At 48.8% G+C, this 27,943-nt stretch overlaps 1 protein-coding gene across 1 annotated transcript; it reads right to left on the reverse strand.

The window, feature by feature from the left end:
- Positions 1-587: 587 nt before the first annotated feature.
- On the reverse strand, positions 588-27,784 carry LOC114692514 (putative mitochondrial import inner membrane translocase subunit Tim8 A-B). The gene is made up of 3 exons (XM_028868313.2): positions 25,153-27,784; positions 21,961-23,021; positions 588-1,620 (listed from the first exon to the last, which is right to left on the reverse strand). Exon 2 carries the CDS (start codon positions 22,282-22,284, stop codon positions 21,991-21,993), a length of 294 nt encoding a protein of 97 aa, XP_028724146.1. The 5' UTR covers positions 22,285-23,021; positions 25,153-27,784; the 3' UTR covers positions 588-1,620; positions 21,961-21,990.
- Positions 27,785-27,943: the final 159 nt, after the last annotated feature.

Raw genomic sequence — 27,943 nt, forward strand, 5'->3', positions numbered from 1 at the left:
ATGCTAGGAAGAAGAAAGGGGGTCACCAGGAGACGAAGAGGAAGCAAGACATGCTGGAGGACAGGTAAAGCCACGAGCCATGTGACAATATGTAGATTAATAGGAATGGGTTAATTTAAGCTATAAGAGCTAGTTGGTAACAAGCCTAAGCTATGGCCGAGCTTTTAAAATTAATAATAAGTCTCTGTGTCATTACTGGGGAGCCTGCAGTCCTGACAAAAAGGTCCAACTACAATGGGGTATGTCTAATAAACCAGGTAAAAGACCAAGTTACAGTTTGAGCTTTGGGTTGTTTTTTCTTTAAACATCAAAAGCCACTCATGTCCCTGAGGCCAAGAGCCATTTAACCTGATGAAGATTAGTTCTGGGCAGGCAAAATCTGCCCCAACAAACTGTGTTTACTGTAAGGCAGCTGCTGACATCAGCAGGCAGAGCCTGGGTTGCTGGGAAACCAACTCTGAAACCCCACTTTCTGTCCCCAGTAGGCTGCCAGGTCACCCAACACTGAAATAACCCCTGGGGAGTGACAGGGCCTTTCTAACCAATGACTCCTGGCCAGCATCTACATTTACTCTTGTGGTGACAGAATGTGGGTGTCCATTGAGAGCTGTGTTCATCTGCTTGGGCTGGGTAACCAAGTACCACAGACCAGGCTACTTCCACCACAGAGATGCTTTTCCTCACAGCTCTGGAGCCTGCATGCCCCTGGTAAAAACACAGGCAGAGCTGGCCTCCTCTGAGGCTGCCTTTCCCGGGTCTCTGCCATCTTTCTGTGTCCTGATCTCCTCCTCTGAACATCAGCATCAGTCTGTAGATCAGGCTCCGTCCACTTGGCCTTCTATACACATTCTCAGGTTGTTGGAATTGGGACTTGAACGTGGGCAAGGGGGAAGGGAGGACCATCCAAGCTGTAATGGTCCTGGCAGTAATAGAGAAACACTGTAGAAATCCTACTTCTCCTTTAATGATCAGGGAAACCCATCCCCTACCAATATGAGGCTTGTCCTTCTAGCTCAGGTCCCCTCTGAGGGAAGGAATCCATAACCTATGTAGCTCTAGCACCAGCTAAGACCTTACAGTCCCCTGGACCAACATGTGTGGTTCTGGGACAGGCAGCATTGTTCACACCTCAACAACCCAGGTGTGAGGCATTCCACCTGCTCAAGGCAGTGACGACCTTCTGTCTCCAGAAGGCAGGCACTGTACTGTCAAGTACAGAAAGACATGACTGCTCCTTATCAACTCTGAAAGATTTCTTTATGCAACCTATGAATAATTCCCAGTGGCAGATTCACCTCAGGCACACATGCTAGGGTCTCACTGCAAACCGGCGAGAACCCGGTAGCCTCTCGGAGCTTCCATTTTCAAGAGGCCGGGGCAGAGGTGGAAGCCGCATGGAGAATGTTTCTTGTGAAAACCGTCCACCTGTCCTGGGAGCTGGGAATCCCCGGTTTCGTCTGCAGAGGGTTCCTGGGTAGTTTCCTGTTTCAACCCCACAGCCAGGGGAAATTTCTGCTTTCTGCTTCTCTGAACTCTAAGCTGAGGTATACATGTTCTTGACGTGGGATTTTTCTGGTTAAAGGAAAGTCCTGTGTCCTTGTGCATGCTTCTCTGTAGATCCTGAAAAAGCCAGATCAAATGTCACTGCCCATGAGAAACGTCTGCCCTTCCATCCGCCCCTAACTCTCAGTTGTGACTCGCAGACTTGCAGTTTGAATGAGCTGCTCTGTGCCTCCTCCACCACAGGCAGTGTCTACTGTGTTCGTCCTTGGTCCAACACACACAAGGTGCTCAGCGGTGTTTGCAGGATATGAGAAGCCAAGACTGAAGGCCACAGCAGGACATTGTCATTTGCGTGGAGCTAGATCTTTAGGATTCACCACCAGGATATTTTCTGATACCCAGGAATGTAGGTCTCAGAGCATATGATTAAAAGTAGCAATGAACATATCCAGTCTTTTGAGATACTAGTATTAACAAAGCACCTGGTATAGTTTTGATATAATGTGGCCTTCCCCAAAGGCTAATACATTAAAGGTGTGGTTCAGAGGTGGGACTTTTGGGAAGTGATTGGCTAATAATTAACTGACAGATTCATAACATGAAGGCACATTTGGGTGTCAGTGGGTGCTGCCTGGCTAGAGGAAGCAGCTAATTGGGAGGAAGCTTTTGGAAGCATCTTGTTCTAGGTCCCTTCTTGTACTACTAGCTCTGCTTCTCATTTTATTTTCCTTCTCTGTTGATAAAACTCCAAATTCTAGAATTATATTCAACAATTAAAAAAGCAACTATTGAGATGTGCATGCTACAACCAGAACCTCAAAAGCATAGGATTTAGTGATGCCAGATACCAAAAGGCCCCATACCAGAGTTCATCCCCCTTCCTCTCCTCCTCCTGCCCCAGGCCAGAGTTCATCCCCCTTCTCCTCCTGCCCCAGGCCAGAGTTCATCCCCCTTCTCCTCCTCCTGCCCCAGGCCAGAGTTCATCCCCCTCCTCCTGCCCCTGGCCAGAGTTCATCCCCCTTCTTTTCCTCCTTCATCCCAAGCTCACTTAGTGTATTAGTTACTTTGCTGTTGCTGTAACAAAACATCTGACAAACAAGGAAGAAAGGGTTGGTTCTAGGTCACAGTGAGGACATGAAGTGGGGTTGGTTCTAGGTCACAGTGAGGACATGAAGTGGGGTTGGTTCTAGGTCGCAGTGAGGACAGAAGTGGGTGGGAACAGGAGGCAGAAGCTGCCTTGTTTCAGCAGTCAGGAGGCGGAGAGATGAATCCTGGTGCTCAGTTGACATCCTCTCCCCCCACCCCTCCCCTCTATTTGTTTTCAGTCCAGAACCCCAGCCCACAGGAGGGTGCACTTACATGCAGGGCGGGTCTTCCATATTCAGTTAAACCTATCTGGAACCCCCTCAAAGACACACCAAGAGGTGTGTCTCCAGGATTCTGAACCCAGCCAAGCTGATGATGAAGAGGAACTTCACACTCAGTCTCCCTGGTTTCATCCTTTCTGAGTCTTTTGCTGCTTCTCTCTAGTCTAGAAAATTTAGCTCCACCTCAGATCCTGTCCTGTCTTGCTCCAGCACTCAGGAGTCTCCTCAGATACACAGTTCAGTCACTGCAAGCTGTTTATCAAATCATTTCTTTTAAACACACCTAGACTTCTTCTCAAGATTCTTTTTCCCCCTATTTTATATAAGGTCAGTGGTTCTTTGAAGACCATTCTCCATTGGGATCCCCCACTGATGGTTCTCTTTGGGGCAGGACACAGCTATCACTGTCTTTTTTTTCTTCTACACTCACTGGCTGCCTTTTGTGTAAGTGACCTGATTTAGCCTCTAGTTCCTGTAAAATTGTTCTCTCATCAAGTCTGGGAGCTAAACACAGACGAGTGCTTTATGACAAACAGGTTCAATCAACAAATAAAGTGCAGGCTATCATCAGAGAATCTGTCAGTGTCTAGTCATCCCAATAGACAAGAAAGCACTCGATAAAGCTGACCACTGATAAAAAGCTCAGCACTCCAGGCACAGAAAGCCACGTGACTGATAGGCCCGAGGGTGCCTGCAGACACTTGTGTCCATCACAACTGACACTTAACCGTGAAGCATGTAGGGGTGAAGTCCTTGCCACGGCTGCTCCTCTGCACCTGGAGTTACGCCCCCACCCATGTAACAAAATAAGACAAGGAGCACAACGACACAATGCTGTCACGGCTGCAGATGAAAGGATGTGCTTCCAAGGTCCAAGACAACAGCTGGAGACGGACTGTGAGAGCCAGCGGTGTCTGGACACAGGGTTAATAAAGTCAACAGCTCTCACACTCTAGGACAGCACCAAGGTTGGAATATGAAATGACTCCTCAGGCTCCTGTGCTGAAGATGCGATTTCCAGCTGGGGACACCATTCGGGGTGATACCGGGAACTTCAGGAGGTGGGGCCCAGCTGGGGGAGGAGAACTCGAAGTGTGAGGAAAATCTCGCCCCTGGCTCTCTCCTACCACTCCTGCTCTGCTTCTTAGTCTTCCCCCTCTGGTGATCAAGTTCTCTGCTGATGTCACTCACCTGAGATTAATGATTAATATTCAGCAATAATATACGCCTCAAGAAAATAATGTTCAGTGAAAGCAGCCAGACTCCAAAAGTTACAAATTATATGTTTCTGTGCATCAGAAATGTGCAGACAAGGCCACTCTGGGCTGGAATGGAACTGAGCAACTGCAGTTTTGGGGGATGAGGGGAGTATTCCAGAACCAGACTGTGGTGACAAAGCGACAACTTTACGTTTGCTAAAAGTACAAATCACAAGTGTCTTAGTGCTCTGGAAAGCACATCTCACAACTGCCACAGACACGTCACCTATATAACTGTAGTCCTGAGGGAAATGCTAGATGCCCCAGGGGAGGGTTCTGATCCGAGTGAGAAGAGTGTCTGCTCAGGTGTTAGTGCCAAGGTAGACACTTGAAGCCATCCACTGAATGTCTCCAGTGGTGGGAAGGGTGCAAAGCCAGAGGGAACTACTCATTTCTGTGGACCCAACCTCCCCACTCCTCTCTCTGTTCCCATCTTCCTTCTCCCTCCCCTACCTTCGCTCCAGTCCCTTCCTGCCTCCCCAGCCCCCACCGACTCAGGTCCTGGGTGACAGAAATGGGCAGCATCCATCTGGACTGTCTCTACAAGTCTCAGACCATGGGAGAAGAGATGACCAGGTAATCATGCTCCACAGCAGGTGTCTGAAGGAAGAGCCCCTGATGTGACAGAGTCTAAGCTACAGTGGGACCCCTGTAGCCTTCTCAGCCATAGTCACACAAGGTAGAAGAGTGACCAGACGAGGAACAGAGACCCCGGGGCAGTGGGTAGCACTGTGGGGGTGTGAAAGGTAGGCACTTTTAGTCAGGGAACTAGTTGAGAGAGAGGCTAAGGGAAAAGGGTGTCTTGGCCCTTTCCCAGTAACCTCCTGGCTGTTTCTTTCTACTCACGTTGGTCCCCAAGAAACCTGCAGTGTGATGAACTCAGCAGGTGCTGTCAAGCACAGCAAGATGCGGTATCTTGCCCCCCTTCCACCTTGCTGCCACACCCTCCTCTGATCAAAATGAGACCTTGGTCTCACCTGTGGTGGAGGGGATGGTGGCATGGTGTAGCTTCCCTTTTGAAGCTGCAGGAAGGCCTTGCTGGCAGTCAGGAGGCTCCTAAAGTCAGATCCTAGTCTCCAAGGATCCCCTGTCTCCCTGAGCTGTGGGGACCTTGTAGTCAGGCTAGATAGAGCTTGGGGTTTCGGAAGGCTTCAGAGAAGGCTGGGAAAGTTTCAGGTGGGGTGGGGGTGGGGACCTGCTTTTGAACCACCCCTCCAAAGCCCTCCAGAGGCCTAGATTTGGAGATCATCAAGTGTTCTGAGCACATTTCCGCCCCTCCCAGCACCCCTCCTCTCTGGGCCCCTTCTATTTTAGTTCTTCCTCTGCTGAGCTGTACACATGAAAAGCACTATTGAAACACACACATACTCCCTGTCTCTCACACACATACACACAAAAAAGAATTCTGAAAAATGTCAAACCACAGGTCCTTTCCCCAGCTCCTCTTAAGTTTCTAGGTTTATACTATTCCTGGCTGACCCCAAAGCAGACGGGGTCAAACGGGGCACCCTTGGGTGAACACAGCCAAGATTAAGAAGAGCGTACCAAGTTCTAGCTCCTTCTGCAGTCTGCTGGACTTGAGGCAGAAGAGCATGCCCTTCCTTTATCGTCAGTAAACCATGGGCCAGGGTCTGTTCAAGCTCCTGGTGGGAACATCACTGGCATGTCTGAGGCACTTGTCCTTTGGCACACTCTGTTCTTCTAGGACAGCCCCCGACGCTGAGAACGGGCTTTCTTTCCATTCTGTGTCGCTGTTTTGTTTTTCAGAAAACACGAATATGACACTAAAATCCCAATTGGTTAAAATAGCACAAAAATTTTGACACTGGATCTCACTCATTAGCCCAGGCTGGTATGGGCGTCATGGTATCCTTCAGCCTGTCCTTAACTCCCAGGAATCTTCCTGTCTCCACCTTCCAAGTGCTGGGCTTACAGGTGAGAGGCACCACACCTGGTTTAAATTTTTTCTGAATATGGTCCATGAAGATGTTCTCAAACGCAGTATAACTAGATGAAATGGTAAATTTTGTATTGTATATACTGTCACAATTTTAAAAATTAAACTTACTGTGGATTTCAATGCAAAGTTTGAGTAACTACACATATTTATATTCTCCCCCTTCTTTGAGACAGGCTCTCATCTCAATATGTATTCCAGGATGCCTCCTGGGAGTACAGGTGTGGGCTACCACATCAGCCTCTCAATATTATTACTTTTTAATTACTATTATTGCCAGGGATAGTAGCTCATTCAACATGAGTTCAAGGCCAACCAACCTAGGCTACACAATAAGCTCCAGGCCAGCCTATGATTCCAACTGAGATCCTAACTAAAAAAACCCACAAAAACATGTTATCATTATCATTATCTTTATTGTAATTGTGGTGGCGCCAGATGCCAACCCCAGGACTTCGCAAACACTCACACAAACGCTCTAACACTGAGCTCTATCTTTATTGTCATTTTTAAAAATGTTTACTTTTTAAACTATCTGTGTACTTGTGTATGTGCACAGGAACGCAAGTGTCTGAGGCCAGAAGGTGCTGAGTCCCCGAAGCTGGAATTACAGATGGTGGAAGCTGCCCAGTATGGGTACTAGGAACTGAACTCAGGTCCTGTACAAGAGCAGATGTGTTCTTAACTGCTGAGCCGTTCCTCCAACACCAAGAGTTATGAGTGTGTGTGCGCGCGCGCGTGCGTGTGCGAGTGAGTGTCTGCACATGTGTCCAGGTGCCTGTGGAGGCCAGAAGAGGGGGCTGGATTTCCTGGAGCTGGAGCGACAGGCAGGTAGGATATAATGCTGGGAACCAAACTCAGGTTCTCTGAAAGAGCAGCAAGAACTCTTAACTGCTGAGCCGTCTCTCCAACTCTCAATTATTTTTTAAACAAGTCTAAACTATACAACCATAGAGGGAAAAGCCCTGTTGGAAAAACACTGATCAATTTTGTGACAGTCTTATTATATAGCTGGACTAGCATTGAGCTCACTACCTGCCTGATTCTGCCAGAGTGCTGGGATTACAATGATATCCATCACGCTCCACTTTCTTTTCTTACTTTTGAGTTTTAAAATACTTTCTCTCTTAGGATTGTTGGGTTTTTGTTTTTGTTTTGAGATAATGTCTCTCTACATAGCCCTGCCTGTCCTGGAACTCACTATGTAGGCCAAACTGGCCTTGAACTCACAGAGATCTGCTTGCCTCTGCTTCCTGAGTACTGGAATTAAAGGTGTGCCTTACCACACCTGGTCCTCTTAGTACTTTTAAAAGCCTCTAGAGGCTGAACCGAAACATGCCCCAGAGCACAGCAATTCAGTGTGGCTGTCTCGGGGAAAATGAGTGTGTGTGTTTGCCCAATGATGGGACAGGAATGTTCACGGTAGCACCACTCACTGTGATAGCCCCAGATGAGATGCAATTCAGATGTTATCAAACAGAGAATAAAAAAATAAGTGCTAGTACATCTAAGTAGAGGATGAAACTAGTGAGTATAAAATGAGTGAACGAACCACAACTATTAACACTACAGACACCTACATCTATCAGGGCTCATATTGTGACACCCCAAATATGGCAACTTGGCAGTTGAGAAAGGCCCTTCCCTTCTCCTTTCTGTAAGAGAGCTGTCCATAAGAGAATTCTCTCATCCTGCTGGCCTGAAAATAGGTCATACGCCTTCATCCCACCATACCCCAGAGGCCAAGAAGGGTCTAGAGTCTAGACAGAATCATATCAGCCCCTTTTGCTCAATTGTACTTGAGAACTGTTGATAGTTCCTCAAAACGAAGAAAATAATACCATTCCTGGGTATTAACCAAGGAATCAACCAAGTCAGTGTACAGGAGAGGTAACTACACAACTGTTGATCATGGCCCCATTCATGATAGCCAAGTTATAGAATCAACTTAGCTGCCTATCAGTGAGTGAATAGATGGAGAAAAGTGCGGTGTACACATGAGATGGCATTTATTCAGTCATAAAGAAAACCATGCAGAAAAAATGGATAAAACAGATCACCATGTTAAATGCACTAAAACAAATTCAGAAAGACAAATGTCACCTATTTTCTCAAATTTGTATAATTGTAAATCTTAAAAAGACATGGGAGTAGAAAGGGAATAATTTGGGAAGAAAGGGAGACCAATGAAAGGCTACTATGGGTAAAGAGTATTTTATATATATATTAACATATATATGTGTGTGTGTGTGTGTCTTACACACACACATGCATGTATACATATATTAAGATGTCATTATGGAATCATTTTTTGTACAATGAATATACACTGCTTTTTTCTTTGAGACAGAGTCTCTAGCTCAGGTTGGCCTCCAACTTCCTATGTAGCCAAGAAAGACCTTAAATTTCTTATCCTCCTGCCTCCATCTACCAAATGATGGTATTATAAGTGTGAAGCACCAAGTCCAGTTTATGTAATACTGAGAATAGAACCCAGGGCTAATAAAGGTTTTCTGACCTGCTAAAGGATGAGGAGCAAGGGATGTTAAAGGGATGTTAAATGTGACCTTCCTGCCTTCTCAGATGCTAGCATGCCATATCTTGGGACAGTGTGTCCCGAAGCCTGTCATACCCCTTTGAGGCTGAACCCTTCTGACAGGAAAGCTGTAGAAAAAAAAAAAAAAGAAAGAAAGAGAGAAAGAAAGAAAGAAAAAAAGAAAGAAAGAAAGAAAGAAAGAAAGAAAGGAAGAAAGAAAGAAAGAGAGAGAAAGAAAATGTGTTCACTCCAAACACCCTCCGGTTCCTGGTGCTGGAGCCAGGCACCATGTGGCCCGAGACGTGAGGCTTCCTTACCCAAAGCCTGCCCACAAGTGCATCCACTGCTGACCCCACCCTGTGTGTGTGGGCTCTGTATATTTAGAATGGGGGTGAGAGAGCTCAGGTCAGCCAACTGAGCCGAGCCCAGGGTCTCCCCAGAAGCTGCTTTCCTAACTAAATTTCTCAGTGGGGCATTTTCCTGTGAAATTTCCCCCGCTGTCATCCTGATCTGAACTTCTCATGTGGCATCTCCCTTTGCTCTTTTGTTAATGTGGTGGACACACAGGGCCGGTCTGTAGGCAGAATCAAGGGCGGGTTTTTCTCTTGGCTCTTGCCCTGTTTGGTGACTTGAACACAAACAGAATTTTTCAAAATTACTGACTGACAGAGAAGGAGAAGTAACAACAGGATAACACTGCCACTTTCTCTCCAGTGCAGGGAAGAAAAACCAACCCAGCACAGACCCAAACCCCTGGGGCATGTGGCTGGGTTTTAAGTACTGCTCGGCAAGGTTTACCTGGGAATTTAAATTTCATGTTAGGTCTTTATAGTAAGCACATTAAAAAAAAATCTTTTTAGCAGTTAAGAGCACTGGCTGCTTTTCCAGAGGACCTGGGTTCAATACTCAGCACCAACAAGGCAGCTCACTCCTGTCTGTAACTCCAGTTCCAGAGTTTCTGACACCCTCACAGAGACATACATGTAGGATGGACACATGTTCATCCAATGAACATAGAATAAAAATGTATTATTTAAAATGTTTTTTGATCTGTCCTGGCCTCGGACTCACTCTGTAAAGCAGGTTGGTTTTAAGCTCTCAGCAATCCTCCTGCCCCAGCTTCTCCCTGGTACAATAGGAGTACACTACCATGCCTGGCTTTTCTTTTTCTGCTCCTTCTCCTCCTATTGTTATTACTTTATATTATTATTATTGTTGTTGTTGTTATTATTATTACAAACTCTTCCCAAATAAGGAGTGGAAGCCTGCAACTGCCCAGAATGGGCAGGAAAGGAGGCTGAGATTGGGGGCCACTGCTGTTGTCTCCCTACTAAGGTATGAGGATCACCCCTGCTGTTCCTGAAACTCCGTGAGGCGATCAAGGAACAAGTGTGTGTGTGTGTGTGTGTGTGTGTGTGTGTGTGTGCGCGTGCGCGCGCTCCATGGTGCGTGTGTGGAGGTATAACTTGCAGAGTTCTGGGGATTGCTTGGCAGCAGGCACCGTTATCCACTGAACGGCCCACTGGCCCTATACCTGTCTCGTCCGCAGTCTCTACCTCCGTCCATCTCAGCCCTTCAGAGTCTAATGCCTGTCACCCTTCACTGCCTCTTACCTCCTCAGCGCAGGAACCCACCAGGGCGTGACTGGGGCTGGGGCTGGAAGCCATGGAGTTTCATCTACTTTTCAGGCAAGCAGCTCAACATCCACTGTGCCTGTGATGAACGCTGTAAGTTAGCAATCCAGATCACTGTTACCAGGGCTTCCTGTTGCAGCGCTGGGGTGTAGTGCCCAGAAGAGCTGTCTCTCAGGCACTGACTGGAAAATGCAGCCCAGGAACATGGCCGACATAGCCAGTTATGACTACACCAGCTGCCCAGACTGGAGCAGGCTACGATAGGCCGCGTCATCTGGAGCAGCCACAGCTGTGGTGCTTCCCGTATCTGGAGTCGAGTCTTCACTGAGTATCTGCCGCTCGAGTAAAATTGTCACTTATTAGTGTGACAACTCAGAGAAACAGTGTAGGCTGAGCTGTTTGATTGACACTCCTCACAAAAAAAACGGCGTAGCTGAAGCTGCATGACCAGAGGGCAAGGAACATGGCTTGAAAGTTTAGGGTCATGAAGTCCCTTGTTGTCCAGCCTTAGAGCTGGCTTTAAAAGCCCTTGGGCACACGTTATCACAATTCAGAACAAAGCCACTGGTTCTGAGGGCCTCGAGTCGCAGTCCCTGGTTCTCAAGACAGAGCATGCCTTCTGCGTGGAAGGTCTAGTTCACAGGCACTCAAAGGCTCCAGACACTAAAGTAAGGCAGCCCATCTCTGCCTAGTCTCTGTTTCTACTCTAAGCACTTGTGACGAGTTAGAGTTGGCTTGGTTTTCATGGTGGGTAGTCAAGGGGAGGTGGCCATGTCTGGTTTCTTTAATAGCATCTGCTTTAGAGCCCCAGGCTGGTCTGGGTCTCAGCAACGTCAGCAGCTGCCTGGACGACTACAGGTGACTCTGTGCCTCTGGGCTCTAACTTCAGACAGGAGTCTCCATGCTGCTCCTCTGCCTGGTGACTCTGCTGGGGATGCAGGTGGCCTGACATCCACCCCCCGCTGCCAGTGTCAAGTCACACTCCACATAGTTCTCTACGGCTCGAAGGTTTCTCAGTTTCCATTTTACCTCCTGGCTCAGAACTACAACTATTTCTCTTCAGGCCCAGGTACAGAGCAGGTGCTCAGTAGATGACTCCATGGCAGGTGTGGAAGGCAGGTGTGGAGGCAGGTGTGGAAGCCAGGTGTGGAAGGCAGGTGTGGAGGCAGGTGTGGAAGCCAGGTGTGGAAGGCAGGCAGGTGTGGCAGGCAGGTGTGGAAGGCAGGTGTGGAAGCCAGGCAGGTGTGGAAGGCAGGCAGGTGTGGAAGGCAGGCAGGTGTGGAAGCCAGGCAGGTGTGGAAGGCAGGCAGGTGTGGAAGGCAGGCAGGTGTGGAAGGCAGGCAGGTGTGGGAGGCAGGCAGGTGTGGAAGGCAGGCAGGTGTGGAAGGCAGGCAGGTGTGGAAGGCAGGCAGGTGTGGAAGGTAGGCAGGTGTGGAAGGCAGGCAGGTGTGAGAGGCAGGCAGGTGTGGGAGGCAGGCAGGTGTGGAAGGCAGGCAGGTGTGGGAGGTAGGTGTGGAAGGCAGGCAGGTGTGGAGGGCAGCTGTGGAAGGTAGGCAGGTGTGGAAGGTAGGCAGATGTGGAAGGCAGGTGTGGAAGGTAGGCAGGTGTGGAAGCCAGGCAGGTGTGGGAGGTAGGCAGGTGTGGAAGGCAGGCAGGTGTGGGAGGTAGGTGTGGAAGGCAGGCAGGTGTGGAAGGCAGGTGTGGAAGGCAGGCAGGTGTGGGAGGCAGGCAGGTGTGGAGGGCAGCTGTGGAAGGTAGGCAGGTGTGGAAGGTAGGCAGATGTGGAAGGCAGGTGTGGAAGGCAGGCAGGTGTGGAGGGCAGGTGTGGAAGGCAGGCAGGTGTGGAAGCCAGGCAGGTGTGGAAGGCAGGCAGGTGTGGAAGGCAGGCAGGTGTGGAAGGCAGGCAGGTGTGGAAGGCAGGTGTGGTAGGTAGGCAGGTGTGGGAGGTAGGTAGGTGTGGAAGGTAGGCAGGTGTGGAAAGCAGGTGTGGAAGGCAGGCAGGTGTGGAAGGCAGGCAGGTGTGGAAGGCAGGCAGGTGTGGGAGGTAGGCAGGTGTGGAAGGCAGGCAGGTGTGGAAGGCAGGTGTGGAAGGCATGTGTGGAAGGCAGGCAGGTGTGGAAGGTAGGCAGATGTGGAAGGCAGGTGTGGAAGGCAGGCAGGTGTGGAAGGCAGGCAGGTGTGGAAGGCAGGTGTGATAGGTAGGTGTGGAAGGCAGGCAGGTGTGGAAGGCAGGCAGGTGTGGAAGGTAGGCAGGTGTGGAAAGCAGGTGTGGAAGGCAGGCAGGTGTGGAAGGCAGGCAGGTGTGGAAGGCAGGTGTGGAAGGCAGGCAGGTGTGGAAGGCAGGTGTGGAAGAGCGCCCATTCCCAAGCCTTCCTCTGTTAATTATCTCCCGACTCCTCTTCTGTAGCAGCCGATGTCAAGCCTGGCAGGACAGCAATGAGTGGGAGTTGTCACCTCCGTAAGTGGCTTCCACCTGACCAAAGGTGGTCACTTAGTGTCCACTAACATGGGGACACACTGTGGGAGGGTAGAAAGGGGGCATCTGATCAGGAGGAAGAGGCCAAGGAAGACTTGCAAGCAAGGCTGTCTTGCTTGAAGAGAATGTGTGCAGAGTTAATCAGGATACACCAGAAGGAAAATGTATGCCCTTACTCAAAGGCAGGAAATTTAGAGCCAGCAGAGCAAAAGCAGCATGGTTATACTCATTATTCAAGGAGGGCTTTGATCATTCAAGTGCACTAGCCTCGCTACCCTGGGCTCAAGGCCTTATCCCCCAGATGTACAGGCCCCAAGGCTTTTTTATCTGCTCATTTTCTCCTTCCTCTGGCTATGGCTGCTTTGGCATGCTTGGTCTCCACAATGCACCAGCACCCATATTTCACGTGTGTAACAAGCCCTCTAAGGCTACCGTCCATCTAACCAGGGGCTCTTGCACTCCATTTCCCTGCTGCATCTGAGGTGGTCACCAAGCCCTTAACTACAAGCCTTTCTACCTGTTGACCCAGGAGCTGGGAAATCTCAACTGCCCTATTTACTTGTCCCATGAGGTATCTCCTTAACTGCTGTCAGGCAGACAATGGATTATGAAGGGACAAAAGACGTAACTTAGACTAGTATGCTCTGAGTATAAATAAGAGGAAACAGGAAGACCAGGGCAGGAGCCCGGGCAGTATAGTGGCCCTCTGAGGCTAAGATCTCCCATAGTCCACAGATACTGCCTGCCTGTCTATTATAAGGTCATGGGATATCATGGAAGTAGAATGGTGTCAAATCTACTGGGTCACATCTGGGGACCAGGGGCCTTAATATAAGCCATCAAGTGTACCAGTCACCTCCACCCACAGGAACGACTTCAGGCAGGTAATCAATGAATCAGCAACAGAGGAAGAAGCTAAGACAAGGATATTCTGGGTGCTCACTAACCAAACTTCGGAGGCCCAAACCAGAGGCTAACACTAAAAGGCCAGCCCTCCACTGTCTGTCTAGACCCAGGGATTACAGGAGTTGGGAATTCTCAAATCAAAGGGCCATACAGACCCCAGGGGGTGGACTTTAAGCAGCAGACATTCTGAGAAGAGGAAGGTCATTGGAGAGGAGATGTCCTCATTGTTTTCAGGAGAGGTCACGTGGTCAACAACGTCCCACACGGTGGCGGAAGGGAAAGCTACAGGAGCCAAGGGGTCTCTCAAGAAACCCACAGGGAGCCTCAACTCCCTCCACAGCAAAACAACAAGAGGCTAATTTGGGGGCCACCTACAAGGTCTTAAACACCCAAAGGAAGGTAGACCGAAGACTGGAGCGCTGACACCACAGAGCAAAGGGGGGACCGGATCGAATGCTGGGTCAGCTCCTGCACTCAACGAGAGCCCAGTGGGCAGTGCTCAGGGTGAACGCTGAGGACTTCCAGCCTCTCTGGCCACATCTTGTTCTGACCCGCTGAGGACGGCAGAGGTGCACCACCAATGCTCCCAAAGACCAGCAAAGACCATCATCCAAGTGGCCAGCTTCAGCCCGTTGGTAAAGGGTCTCACCAGGTCTTCTAAGCACTTGAAGCCATCAGGCTCCAGGGAACTGCTTTTCAGTTTCATTTGTCCAGAATAAACCTAGTTTGCAGTCACTGCTAAAGGCCGGTATAAAAGCTGTGAACCAATCACTGACTAGCAACTTCTTCAAAGGGACCCAAAAGCTAAATTGCAGATGAGTCAATCTACTGACCCAGGGTCCATAGCTTCTGCTTTGGTAATTCCTGACAGCGCCTCACCACGCAGATCCTTGCTTGATTGCCATGGAAACCCTTTTAAGAGACTCTCCTCCAGCAGGAATCACTTGCCTGGCTCTGAGTAAGCAAACAAAGTCCAGCATCTTTCCACTCAATCCCACCTCTTTCTCCACTCTCACCCAAGGCTTCTAGAGCAGTTTCTCAACTGACTGAGCATGGGGTCTCTTCCTCTTGGAAACCCCAGGACTTCCTCTCTTGCATCCTCCTGCCCGACACACCCAACCCTATTAACTTTCTCCCTCTCGTTGCTGCAGTTTCCCCCTTCCGGGAAAGCTGCACAGCACTGCACATCTCCTGGCGGTGAACGCACCAGAATGCTGTTGCTTCATCTGCCGTCTGCTCCGGGGGACAGCCAGGAACAGGAAACTAGGCAGGGACAATACCTGAAAAGCAGCTCCAGGAGAGAGAGGAACTCCGCCCTCCCTCTTATAAGAACATGAGTGCTAAGGCTGGAGTAACAACTTAAAGGGGCTTGCCTTTAATAAGCCCGAGTCCTCGGGAAAGGGGATGTCGGGGTAGGCAGGGAATTGGGGAATTGGCAGTGTGTATAGAGGGGCGGGCGTATGTTCAAATGCTGTCCTCGCAGCAAAGATCAACAAAATGCAAAGTTGGCAGAGAAAACAGCATTAGCCTTTCATTACGTAGTGGGACATCCCCAAATACCTTCTAGCTCCAAAACTAAAATGTAAACCAGTGGCAATAAAATATGGTTGGGTAGTTTCTGCTCAGCTGAGAAAGGCAGAGGAGGTAAACCAACAACAATAAAGCCCGGTTTGCTATTTCCCACCTACAATATAGACCCTAATATTCAGGCGGTCCATCTGTCTGCCACCTGTGACCCTCCCAGGCACAAATCCCTGCTAAGTGACCTACCCAACAAGGCCCTAGACCCACACGGGGAAGGGCTTTCCCCACACGGGTTTGCCTTCCACTTCACACAACGTGGCATCTTGTCTTCCCACAGCCGTTTCTCCACTAAGCACACTGTGAGGGCCTGGGAAGGAAAAGACTGTTCTTCTGCCCGGGAGGCCCAGTTTCATTCCCAGAACCCTATATCACTCTGATTCCATCTTAACCTTAAAAAAAAAAAAGCCACAACAAACAAAGACCTGGGCAGCCAGCCCTCCCAGTCTGCCCACCTGGACTCCTGCAAGATGTACTTTACATCCCTACCTCACTCTGTCAAAGCTCCCTTAATCTCTCCGCTGGGCTCCACTTCAGCCTGGAGCTCAGAAGACATCTCCGAATTTAGCTGCCTCACCCAAGGACCACAAAGGCACCGGAGCTAGGGTTCCAGGATGCTCCTCCTAAGGCCCCAGAACCCCTCCCGTGAGGTGTTCCCTCTCTGTGTGTGTGTGTGTGTTGGGGGGGTACACACGTGAGCATGTGTGTGGAGACCAGAGTCCAACCTTGGCTGTCATTCCTCAGGTCCACCTTTTGTTTTGTTTGTTAGTTTTTTTTTTGAGTCTCTCTGGCCTGAATCTCACTAGTTAGGCTAGACTATCTGGCTTCAAGCCCCAGGGAACTACATGTTGCCACATCCCTATTGCTGATACCATGTACAATATTTTTTTCTCTTTTCTCCTCTCTCTCTCTTTTCCAAGACAAGGTTTCTCTATGTAACAGTTCTCCTGAAACTTGTTCCGTAGACCAGGCTGGCCTCAAACTCAGAGATCCACCAGCCTCTGCCTCCCAAGTACTGGGATTAGGGGTGTGTGCCAATATGTCTTGCCAGTATTTGTTTTTCTTAAAATATGAGTTCTGGGAATTGAACTCAGGATGTCTTGCATGGCCATCTCCCTAGACTTGATGTCCTCTTTCTAAAATGACTGAAGCCTGCAGTAAGTAAAAACGAGGAGGACTGGAGAGACGGCTCTGTGGTAAAAAGCACATTTGCTCTTGCAGAGAGCCTGTGTTCAGTTCTGAGCATTCATGTCAAGCAGCTCCTGCAACTCCAGCTCCAGGGGATCTGGCGACCCCTTCTGGCCTCCTCAGGCACTTGCGCGCGCGCGCGCACACACACACGCACACGCACACGCACACGCACCCAGAGTTAAAAATAAGAAGTTAAACAAGAAAAGCTGCTTTAACATGTGTAAAGATGCTTTGGTCATTTAGATGAGGACTGCCCCCCACAGGCCCAGACAGTTGAACACTTGGTCCCCAGCTGATGGCACTATTTGCAGAGGTAATGGGATTTTTAGAAGGGAGGCCTGTTGAGAAAGCACATCATTAGGAGTGGGCTTTCAGAGTTTATAGCCTTGCCCCACTTCCGGTTCTCTTCCCTCTCTCTGCTTCGTGCTTACAGTTGGAAATGTGACCACTCAGCTTCCTGCTCCAGCTACCAGCTGTCATGCTTCTCCTGCCACTATAGACTTCCATCTGGACCAGAGTCAAAATAAACTCTTTTTCACGTCACCTGTGGTCATGGTATTTTGTCACAGCAACAGAAAATAACTAATATAGGTGCCTTCCAAAGCCGGCCCAAGCAGGCACAGAAAGTGCTCCGTGCCTTGTTTGTTAAAGGGCTGTGCCCTGGAGCCAGGAAGGTAATACAGCAACCTACACTGTAAGGATGATGTTTCTCAGCTCAACTAAGCTTCCAAGTGTGGCTTTCTGACATTGTAACTTCCTGTTCCTGAAGTCTTTCTAAAACAGAGCTGAGGACCATTTCTTCTCTGCTGGTGCCCGCTCTCTGCAGACTCACACTATAGGAAAAGGTCTTAAACCACACACTTCTCCCCTCTGCTGTTTTAACTGGCCCGGGCCTTGGTGTGCTCGCTTCTTTTCCAAGCAAACAGTGATAGTTAGGGCCAAGTTCTATCTCTTTAGGATGTACATTTTGTACTTTGTTTCAACAAAAAGTCTTACCTTTAAAATGCATATTTAGGATTGCCTGGCTATATAGATAATTTGGGGCGAAAAATGTAATGAAAAGTCTGACATAGGACCATGATAAGCCAGCAAGCAGCAAACCCTGAATGAAAGTGGTAAGATTTTATCTGTATTTAGTATATGAATGCACACATGTGTATCTTAAGTGCACATGTAAACTTCTATCTATACATGTGTTTGTAGGTTATGTACTCGTTACCTCATTGATACGGAAAAAAGGGAACTTAATAAAGTTAACCTAAACACTTTTTTCTTCTTTACATTTACTTACTTATTATACATAGACACATACACACACACACACACACCACGTGTGGAGGTCAGAGGACAAAGTGGTGATATTTTGTGTATGCTCTAACAAATAAAGCTTGCCTGAAGATCAGAGTGCAAACCCAGCCACTAGGTAGCCACAGAGGCCAGAACTCGGGAGGCAGAGGCAGACAGATCTCTGTGAGTTCATAAGATTGATCCAGAAACAGAACTAGGCAGTGGTGGCACACACCTTTGATCCCAGCACTTGGATCTCATGTCTTTAATCCCACCACTAGGGAGGTGGAGACAGGAAGTGATATGGCTGGGTGGAGAGAGGAATATAAGGTGGGAGGAAACAGGAGCTGGAGTCCTTTTCGGCTGAGGATTGTGTAGAGGTAAGAACTAGTGGCTGGCTGCTCTGCTTCTCTGATCTTTCAGCTTTCACCCTGATATCTGACTCTGGGTTTTTATTAATAAGACCAACTAGATTTTTTTTGTGCTACAAGACAACTTGCAAAATCTGCCATTTGGGTCCAGGATTGAACTCAGGTTGTTAAGCTTGCCAAGGAACAACTTTAGTCCATCTTGCCAGTCCCTAAATCCTTCCTAAATCTTAGTAACTCTGAAAAATGGTAATGTGCAGGTTTATATAGCTTCTTCATCTTTAAGTTCATGTTATGATAATTAAATGCCATGTGTGGCATACCTGCCTATGATCCTAGCACATGGAAGGTGAAGGAAGAGAACCAGGAGTTCAGGACGAATGAGTGCCTGTCTCAATACAACTACAGAAGCATCTATAACAGGTTAAGTCATTTTCATTTGAGGTCTGGGTCATTCCTAGATAAGTCAAAAGTAACAAAACATCAGGATCATAGGTTAAAATTTTACATACTTCAACATTTTGCTTTTTTACTTTAAACAAGTTTAAATATACTGGGTCTGTTTCCACATTTGAGGGTGTTATGAAAACAGCACATACTTTATAGACTTTGTAAGTTGGTCTGTACAAGGTGCTGGCACAGGACTGCTAAGGGTTATGATTGAAACTCCAAGAGGAGAAACCACTGTCTGTGAGGAAACTGAGGTGTGTCTTATAAAGAAAGTTACAAATATGGGGATATGTTTTTAGTAAAGTGCTCCAAGGGAGAGTATGTCCATTGTTACTCTGAGACAGGCGGGAGGGAGGGAGGGAAGGAGGGAGGGAGGGAAAAAATGGACTCTCTTGGGTCAGCCCTTCCAAAAGTAACCAAAGCTGAGAGGTCACAAAGAACAGGGTCCTTCCTTTTAAATATTTATTTTATATGTACAGTTTTTAACCTTTATTTTTATTTTATGTGTATGGGTGTTCTAAGGGCATGTATGTCTGTTTGCCATGTGTGTGCAGTGCTTATGGATACCAGAAGGGGGTGTGCTGGATCCCCTGAGACTGCAGCTCTGGAGGGCTGTGAGCCACCATGTGGGGGTTAGGAATGTAAACAGGTCCTCTGGAAGAGCAACCAGTGCTCTTAATCACCGGGTCATCTCTCCAGCCTGTTCTGAGGATGGAAGTGTACCATGTGTGTAGAATGCGTCCAGGGGTGAGGAGAGGATGCTGAGGCCCGGGAACTGGAGTTAGAAACTGATGAGAGCCACCAGACAGGCACCGGTTCTCAGCAGAGCAAAAAGGCAACAAGTTTGTCGATGACTGAGCCGTGTTCCCAGCTCCCGAGGTGACCTCACTGGGTGCCTTCTGACCTCTACATGTGCTTTGTTATTTCTTCCAGGCACAGACATACTTCAGGATTTTCTCATCAGTCCGTCAAGAGATGTTGTGGATATTGCTCTATATAAATAAAACACTGATGGCCAGTGACCAGGCAGGAAGTAGGTTGCCAGGCAGGAAGTAGGTGGGACAAGGAGAGAGGAGAATTCTGGGAAGCGGAAGGCTGAGGGGGGGGGGGACACTGCAGCCACCGCCAGGACAAGCAGCATGTAAAGACACCGGTAAGCCACCAGCCATGTGGCAAGGTATAGATTTATAAAAATGGGTTAATTTAAGATATAAGAACAGTTAGCAAGAAGCCTGCCACGGCCATACAGTTTATAAGTGATATAAGCGTCTGAGTGGTTATTTTATAAGTGGATTGTGGGACTGCAGGGCTTGGGGAACCTGGAGAGAAGCCCTCCAGCAAAATATCCAAAGCCCTCAAGAAGGAGGAATGGACAAGAAGAAGAAAACTTTCTCCAGGGCACCCCACTGTGGCTGCATTCCTGCTGAGCTCCGGGCCTGGCTCCAGAGAGCAGCACCCAGCCCTAATCCTTCCTTTGTTTACCATACCTCTTGTTTCTCTTATCACCCTATGTGAATCTTGTCTGAGAGTCAAGGATCACAGAGTCCCCCAAGAATCAAAGGCCTATGCAAAACTTGGTTCAGAAAACCAGAAAACCCTGGTACCTGAGAAATCAAGTAATTTGCACTTGGCATTTTATCTTTGGGAGCTCCTTTTAGGTTGCTTTGAAGGTACAGAAATTAACTGGCTAAACTGTAAATAGAGTAAATAAAAATGCCCTAGGTGAAGGCAGAGTGCTTCAGTCCTTCCAGGCTGGAGCTGCCAAAGGCTAAATTCACTGTTAAGGTGCCTCGGAGTCTTTTTTCCATGGAGCGTACCCACACACCCATGCTGCAACCACCCCATTCAGCTGTGAGGATAACCCAATACCCTGACAGCACCTTATCTCATAGCCAACCTGTCACCTGTGTCCCAGCCTTGGATTCCTCTTCTCTATCACCTCTGAATCCTTCTCTGCCCAGTTCTGGCCCACACTCTAAATAAGCCCATCTCTGTTTACCAATTCCTATCTCCCAGTGGACCTCAGACTGAGGAGCAGCCTAGTGAACGAAGACTCAAGAGCTCTGTGCTCTTTCACTCAGTCCTGATTACGGAAGTTTTCTCCATCTTGAAAGAACTAAGCTTTTGTTAAAACTTATTTTCTTTAAGACTTTTAAAAAAATTAGTTATTGTTTGGGGTGCATGCATGTCACAGCACACATGTAAAGGTCAGGGGACAACTGTGAAGTTAGCTCTCTCTGTCCACTTCTACGTGGACTCCATGCATCACATGAAGGTCGCTAAGCTCACGTGGCAAGCGCCTTTACCTTTTGAGCCATCTCACTGGCCCCCTTTTAAAATTTTTTTATTGTGACTTTGATTGAGTGATTAACCAAGGTAACACTTATCAAGCATTTTAAACTCCTTTATCTTTTTAACAAATATCTCCAAATCAAATTCTTAAAAACTCTGAGATTTCTAGAAGGCACCTGAACATTCGAGAGACTTGTATTTGTATAAATGTATTATTAGTATATGTTCCAAAATGGTATGAGATTTCTAGAATCAGATACATCTTGTAAGTTTTCAGTCATAATTGTAATGATAATTTTAATTTCTTAAGAAACCCTTAAAAAATCCAGTATCTCACTATATATCCCAGACTGACCTCAAACTTGCAATCCACCTGCCCCCAGTGCTAGGATTAAAGGCATGTGTCATCAAGCCTGGGTCCACATCTGCCATAATATAACATCTAAAATGAACCCACACAAGTGGGGATTTACCTGTGTGGTCCCAAACTATGGAAAGCAGTTCTACTACCAAACTTGGGCAGTTAAGGGGACCGTGAGAGAAGTCCTGCCTCACATTTACCTATCTATGCAGCCCTCCACTTATCTGCCAGTCACTTTCACAAGATTACCATCTAAAACACAACCCACAGGCTGAGAGATGGCTTAGCCGGTAACAGCATTTTCTGGTCTCCCAGAGGACCCCCAGTTCCGATCCGGCACACATACTGGGTGTCTCATACTACCTGCAACTACAGCTCCAGGGATCTGAAGCCCTCTTCTGGCCCCCATGAGCACCGCACTCATGTGGCTTACATTCGCATAGAAGCACACATATGCACATAAAATAAAAAATTAAAATAAAAACACAATCAGAGTTCCTGGTAGTTCCCTAGGCATGGTGGTGCATGCCTTTAACCCTAGCACTCAGGAGGCAGAGGCAGGAGTTCCAGGCTAGTTTGGTTTACAGAGTAAATTCCAGGCCAGCCAGGACTACATAGTGACACCCTACCTAAAAAAGGAAAGGAATAACCACCCACAACTCAAACCCCCAGGACCCTCACGCCCCACAAACACCAAAAAGATGAATCTTTCCTAACTCTTGGATGAAGTGGCACCTGTCCCCCCGGGGCCGTTTCTACCACCATCCCCTGAGAGCTCATCTCCCGGCCTACCTTCCTTTTCCAAGGAGGGAAAGGGCGAGATCAGTCAGAGAGGCTTTCGGAGAAGAGCGGTCTGGCTTTCTGGATCTGCTCCAGTCGATTCAAGATGAACTGGCTCGTGTCGATGAAGCGCTCGACGCAGTTCACCAGGCAGACCTCGGCCCGGCCGTCCAGCTTGGGCCCGGGCTTGTCCATGCACTTCTCCCAGCACAGCTCCGTCATGTGGTGGACCAGCAGCTGCACCCGCTGTTTCTGCGTCTCCACCTCCACGAAACGCTGCAGCTGCGGGTCTGCGGCGTCCACGGCGCTCACCGGGGAAGACCAGCTGGCCTCCATGCCAACGAGCCGCACGGGCGGAAGTGCCGCGGCTAGGAACAGGAACCGGAAGTGCCATGGCTGCCCTAGGACTACCAGCTTTGCGACCCTATCCCGCAGGCCGCGCCGTCTGGCTCAGCGACTCTGAGATTCTAAAGTGTTAACACTATTAGACCCTGTGAGGCTTTCCAGATCTTTTAACGAACAAGCTGATGGTTTTATGAAATGCCCGTCAAGATCAAGGAAGATGGAGAGGACAAGGATCGAATCGACGGAAGATGTGTTTTCGTGACCTGTGGTTTATCCTAAACCTGCTGGCTTAGATTCTCGAAGATAAAATTCGACTGGAGTTAGAATTGCAAAGAAACAAAAGCCCTACAGAGGGGCTCTTAGTTCTGACTGGACCTCATTTGACCAGGTCCTAACTGATGACAGAGTCTCCTCATTGTCCAGCGCGGACCAGACTGTCACCATCCTCACCCCAGGCTCCCAGGCTCCAGTACAGCATAGGAGGAGCGTCTTCGGGAGTAAGGAGCACTCTCACGCCAGGACTCTAGACGGCTCCTTGTCTGTTCTGTTTTTATGTGTTCCAACATTCCAAACTGGGGGCGGAACGAAAAGACATGGCCCCACCAATGGACACCATGCACTCGTGTGTGATTCAGCCGCCTGCCCTCCTGTTGCCCCTGCCCCTCTGCTCCTGGCCTCTTCCTGTGGAACACAACCACTGGACCTTCAGCTCTTTAACTCAGGAAGATCTGGGTCAAAAATGAGAAATAAAAAAAAAGGATTGAAATGTCACTAGAGGGCCGGAGAGATGGTTCAGAGCTTAAGATGGTTTAAGAGTCTGCTGCCCTTGAAGAAGACTGAAGCAGTTCCCAGACCCCCATGGCAGCTCACAACCATCTGTAACTCCAGTTCCAAGGGATTAGACACCGTCTGTGAGCTCTGTCGGCACCAGGCATGCAGGTGGTCGCAAACATACATTCGAGCAAACACCGTTTTTGTTTGTTTGTTTGTTTGTTTGTTTGTTTGTTTTTGGGACAGGGCTTCTCTGTGTAGTTTTGGTGCCTGTCCTGGGTCTCACTCTGTAGACCTGGCTGGCCTAGAACCACAGAGATCCGCCTGGCTCTGTCTTCTGAGTGTGCCACCACCGCCTGGCTTTTTTTTTTTTTTTTTTAAAGAAAATGTCACAAGAATGAGGTCATAGGGCTGGAGTGATGGCTCAGTGGTTAAGAGCACTAGCTGCTCTTCCAGAGGTCCTGAGTTCAATTCCCAGCACCACATGGTGGCTCACAACCATCTGTAATGAGATCTGGTGCCCTCTTCTGACCTGTAGGCATATATGCTATATACATAATAAATAAATCTTTAAAAAAAAAAAAGAATGAGGTCATAAAGTTTTCAGTCTGGAGGAAATACAAGACAAGAGACCCCAGATGGACAGGTTTTTGGAGACTTTGATGCCATAAAGGTAAGAAATACTCTCACCCGAACCCTTTTTACTGTTGGCTGGATGTGTAAGTGACGACCAATGAAACTCTTAGGCTTTTACTACCAGCACAGCCGCTCCGTTTCCCTTCTTGTTCCTCTTAAATGTAATGTTTTATTTTATTTTAGAAACTCGATGGATCACAGTCCAGCCCTGAACTTGATAGGCGGCCTAGGCTGCTACCAAATTCTTAACCCTCCACTTCTGTCCCATAGAGTTCGGGGTTACAGCTGAACGACATCACACTTGCCAGGGATCAAGAATTCCGACTCTTTATTTTTTCCTGCAGTGCTGGTGACTAACTTGCACAAGTGGTGACTTGTCATGCACAAGCCCGCTGTCACTGGGCCACGTGCCCAGCTCTTTCCCTGTGGAAATCTGTAAGGCTGTGAAACCCAGGCCCTTTGGGTACCATTTTGGAACACTTGCTCTGGGCAATTAGAATTCACGTTTTCTTCCTGGGTGGCTCTCCTCATTTTGGCTGGAATAAGTATTTTGTTCTCTCCCCTGGTGTGCCTCGCCTGGCCTTTTCAGGTTGCTGCTTATGGATCTGCATGGACACCACATTTAGCAATCACATTCGTACATGTGAGCTCACGGTGCGTACCTGACTCCCACTGGCTACTCAGGAAACGCAACGTGTCAGTCATTTATCTCTAAAAATTGTTTCACCTCTTCCTTATGTGGGCAGTAGTGAAGGAAATTTGTGGCAAAATAGGAATTTTTTAAATCTAACTTATCTTTGACAGACCTGGAATTTGGGAAGCATCATTTAGGGACCCAATTTAAGTATAGGAAAAATTGGGCGTAATGGTCTGTGTCGGCAGGAGGCAAGTTTGGGGTGTGTTGACACATACTCTGGCCTGTGGGAAACCAGAGCATGTGGGAAGCTGTGCCAAGTCACAGGGAGCCACGGACATGCTATTCCACCCAGGGAGCAGAGCTGGCTGCTGAAAGCATTGGGCTTCATTTAGGTTTCAAAGCCAGCCTCTGGAGAAACAGAACAGCCACATTTCAGGGCAACGGTCTCATAACTGAGGCACAGTTTTAATCAATGGTTGCATGAAGTCCTCGTTTATTAGCCACTGGTATAGTAGGGAAAACTATTTTCTGTGAAATAGAAAGAAGAAAACAGTGGTGGCCAGAGGGCAGCCCAGCCTCTTGCCTTTTCCTGCTGGTGAAGGGCAATTTAATTTGCAAGAGAAGGCCAGTTAGCCCCATGAACTCCAGCTCTTGGAGTAATGCCTATCTGGATTGCAAATGTGTCTTCCCAGCTCCATTAAGGCGCCTTGCCCAAACCACACAAGCCAGGGAGTCTGGAGCCAGGGCCACCTCCCTCTACTTTTCTCCTAAAAGCTGAGCATATGTGAGTCCCCAGACAACCCTTCACGCTTTACCTGGCTCATTGCTCCCAGTCAGAGCAGAACAGTGACTGCTCTTGAATTTCCTGATGCTGATGGCTCCGTTGTTACATATGTGGTCTGAATCTCAGCCTGTGGGGGACATAGAAACGGAGCTGAAATGAAGCAGGCCTCCCGGGGGGGGGGGGGGCAACTTTCCTCCCCACCTCCCTGTCACAGCCAAGCAGCATCCTGTGGCAGGGACGTTACCGTGGCTGATACCTGGCTCTGTGTTTGTTTTGTTTTAGCAGGAGTGTAAAGGGAGGAAGCCGTAGAGTCTAGTACCACGAACAGGTTCATTTTCTACAGACGAGCAAGTGCACACGGGCACTCCTCCATGTTTCCCAGACAGGAGAGCGGCAGGCTGTTCAACAGGCCTTTGCTGACATCTTTGTGTGCCGATACCTTAGTGAGCCAGGTAAGTGAGCAGGGCCTCCTTGGGTACCTGAGAGGCCTTTGATCCCACTGCAGATGCCCTTCCGTCACCCTGGTTCTTGGTTCCAGCCTTTCCTGCTTCTGTGGCAGTGCTTTCCTGGCCTTACCCTGCTCGTAGATCACGCCACTCCATCAGGAAGACAGACCAGTCACCTCCTACCATTGAGCAAAACCTGCTGATAGATCCAGAACGGCTGTCTGGATTGTGTTTGGAGGAGACACTTCAGAGGAATTCTGGAAGCCCTTTCGATAGTTCTTCCCACATGTGAACTATACCTTACCCTTCCCAGTCATACCTCTTTGGGTCTCAAGACAGGTTCTTTTTGTAGGAAGGAAGTGACAAGAGAAGGCCTCAAAGAGCAGTACTTCCCAAGAGCAGAAGGGTATGCAGGGAGGGTGGAATATTTTGTACTACTGAAGAAAGAACCACGAGATGAGGTGCACACAAAGGCTAAGGAGCAAACCATTGGCAGGTGTGGGACAAGAGCTTACAGCATGCCCGTCTGATGGCCAGCCCTGGAACTTGTCATTTAATACCCTCTTTTCGGAGGATCGCACCAACATCAAGAAGCAAAAGAGCAACAGACCCCAGCTGAGAGTTAGGTGGCCCCGGTCTGAGGCCGAAGGTCCCACGAGCTTGGGGGTTAGTGGTTCCCGCTGTGACTGTTCAACCCGTGCCAACCTCCCGCCACCCACAGCTGTCGTGACAGCTCCACCCACTCCTCCTTGGGTGTGACTTTCCTGTGGCTTCCAGCAGGGCAGAGCATCCTAAGCAACCGTTTGACACCAAATACTAGGGAAAGAGAAAGCCTAGGACCGCTCTGGGCTCAGTCTGTTGGAGAAACAGAATACGCGAGTCCAGTGAGTTCCTGTCCAGGGCCCAACAAGCAAGGAGGGACAGGGGTTCTAAGTCCTGCAGAAGTGGGAGGCTTCAGAGGAGGGGATGTGTGACAAGACCTCCAGGGAAGACTAGCCTGTGGTCAGTGGGAAGGGCAGAGGACATCAGGTGAGGAAGTAAACAGTGGCAGCGAGTGAACTCTGAGGGCCCCACAGTGCTGAGGCTAGGAGGTGACATGTCCTGAGTAGGAACCACAGAGAAACCAAAAAGAGGGACGACTGGAAGAGTCCAGGCACTTGAGCGGTGAGTGTCAACCAAATCAAGAAATGGAAACAAATTATCCAATAGGCATCAGCTAGCCCTCTGTGTGTGCTTAGGTTGATTCTAGAAGGTGAACTGATTTACGGCTTAGACCCCGCTGAGCTGAACTCAGTGTGGTTTGAGAAGGAACTGTTCAGGGAAGGAAGGGTAGAGGAAGAAGATCCACCCTCCTGTTCACAGCTAGAAAACTCAGAGTAGACATTGGTACTTAGGGCATGTTCTGTAGGGGTTTCTCATTTTCATCGAGGACTCAAATCAGCCTGTATACCCATGGGATCCTGATGGGGGCCAGGTGGGTTGTGAGAGGGTAAGCAAACGCATGTGTGTTTATGGGTATGTAGCTGTGTGTGCAAGGTTTTTAAACGAAGCCAGAGCTGAAGAGTAGGGTGGTGAAGGCAGGTTTCAGGCAGGAACTGTTGTAATAAGAGAAGCAGGCTTTGCCGTCGACTTCCTCCCCGGTGTCAAAGACTGGACATAGTTCGCTCCTGCTGGGCAGGTGCTGCACCACTAAGCTGTGTGCAGTCAACACTGCTGCCGGTAGGTCTGGACTCTCCTTCAGTACACACAAGTGGAGGTCTGCTGGCCAACAGCAGCCGTGCAGGAGGGATTTACTGGAATCCAGGCATGGAGTCAGGAGTTCTGCTACTTCACCCTGGTAGGATTCCTGCTGAGGGTGGGTGAAGGCGCTCAGACATGGAAACAGGTGAGCAATTGGACCACATAGTGAGGATAACTGGACAGCACGAGTGGAGGGTCTCTCTACATGGGCTTGGTGGGTCTGTCTGGGGTACTGACATGAGACTTAAGCTCACACAGAAACTGAATTTGGGCAGGTGGGGAAAGAGCAATGCATAACTGAGCAGGCCGGGTCAAAGTGCGATCCTGCCCATCAGCGTCTCAACTCTAACCCTACCAGTCCGCCTAGCTGGAGGGCGTCAGCCCCGTTCCTGTGGATGACCACTTCTGCTCCAGGATGCTTGCTGTTGTGGGTAACTGCCTTCATCTGGTGACGGATAGAGCTTGTCAGTGAGTCCCGACACTGTAGAAAGACAAATGTGTCCAATTACACTTCTGACAGTCCACTCACCACGAGGAGACTTAGCCCTGGGCCTTCAGCTCTGGAGGGATCTCGGGACAGGTTGGACAGCCCTCCTGCAGTGATTAGCGTGCCACCCTGCAGAGGTGGATCGAGAG

The sequence above is a fragment of the Peromyscus leucopus genome, chromosome 9 (genome assembly GCF_004664715.2).
Source record: "Peromyscus leucopus breed LL Stock chromosome 9, UCI_PerLeu_2.1, whole genome shotgun sequence".
Lineage (NCBI taxonomy): Eukaryota > Metazoa > Chordata > Mammalia > Rodentia > Cricetidae > Peromyscus > Peromyscus leucopus.

Excerpts from the sequence above, each read along its gene's own strand:
- LOC114692514 (XM_028868313.2), bottom strand. The coding sequence starts at position 22,284 with ATGGAGGCCAGCTGGTCTTCCCCGGTGAGCGCCGTGGACGCCGCAGAC.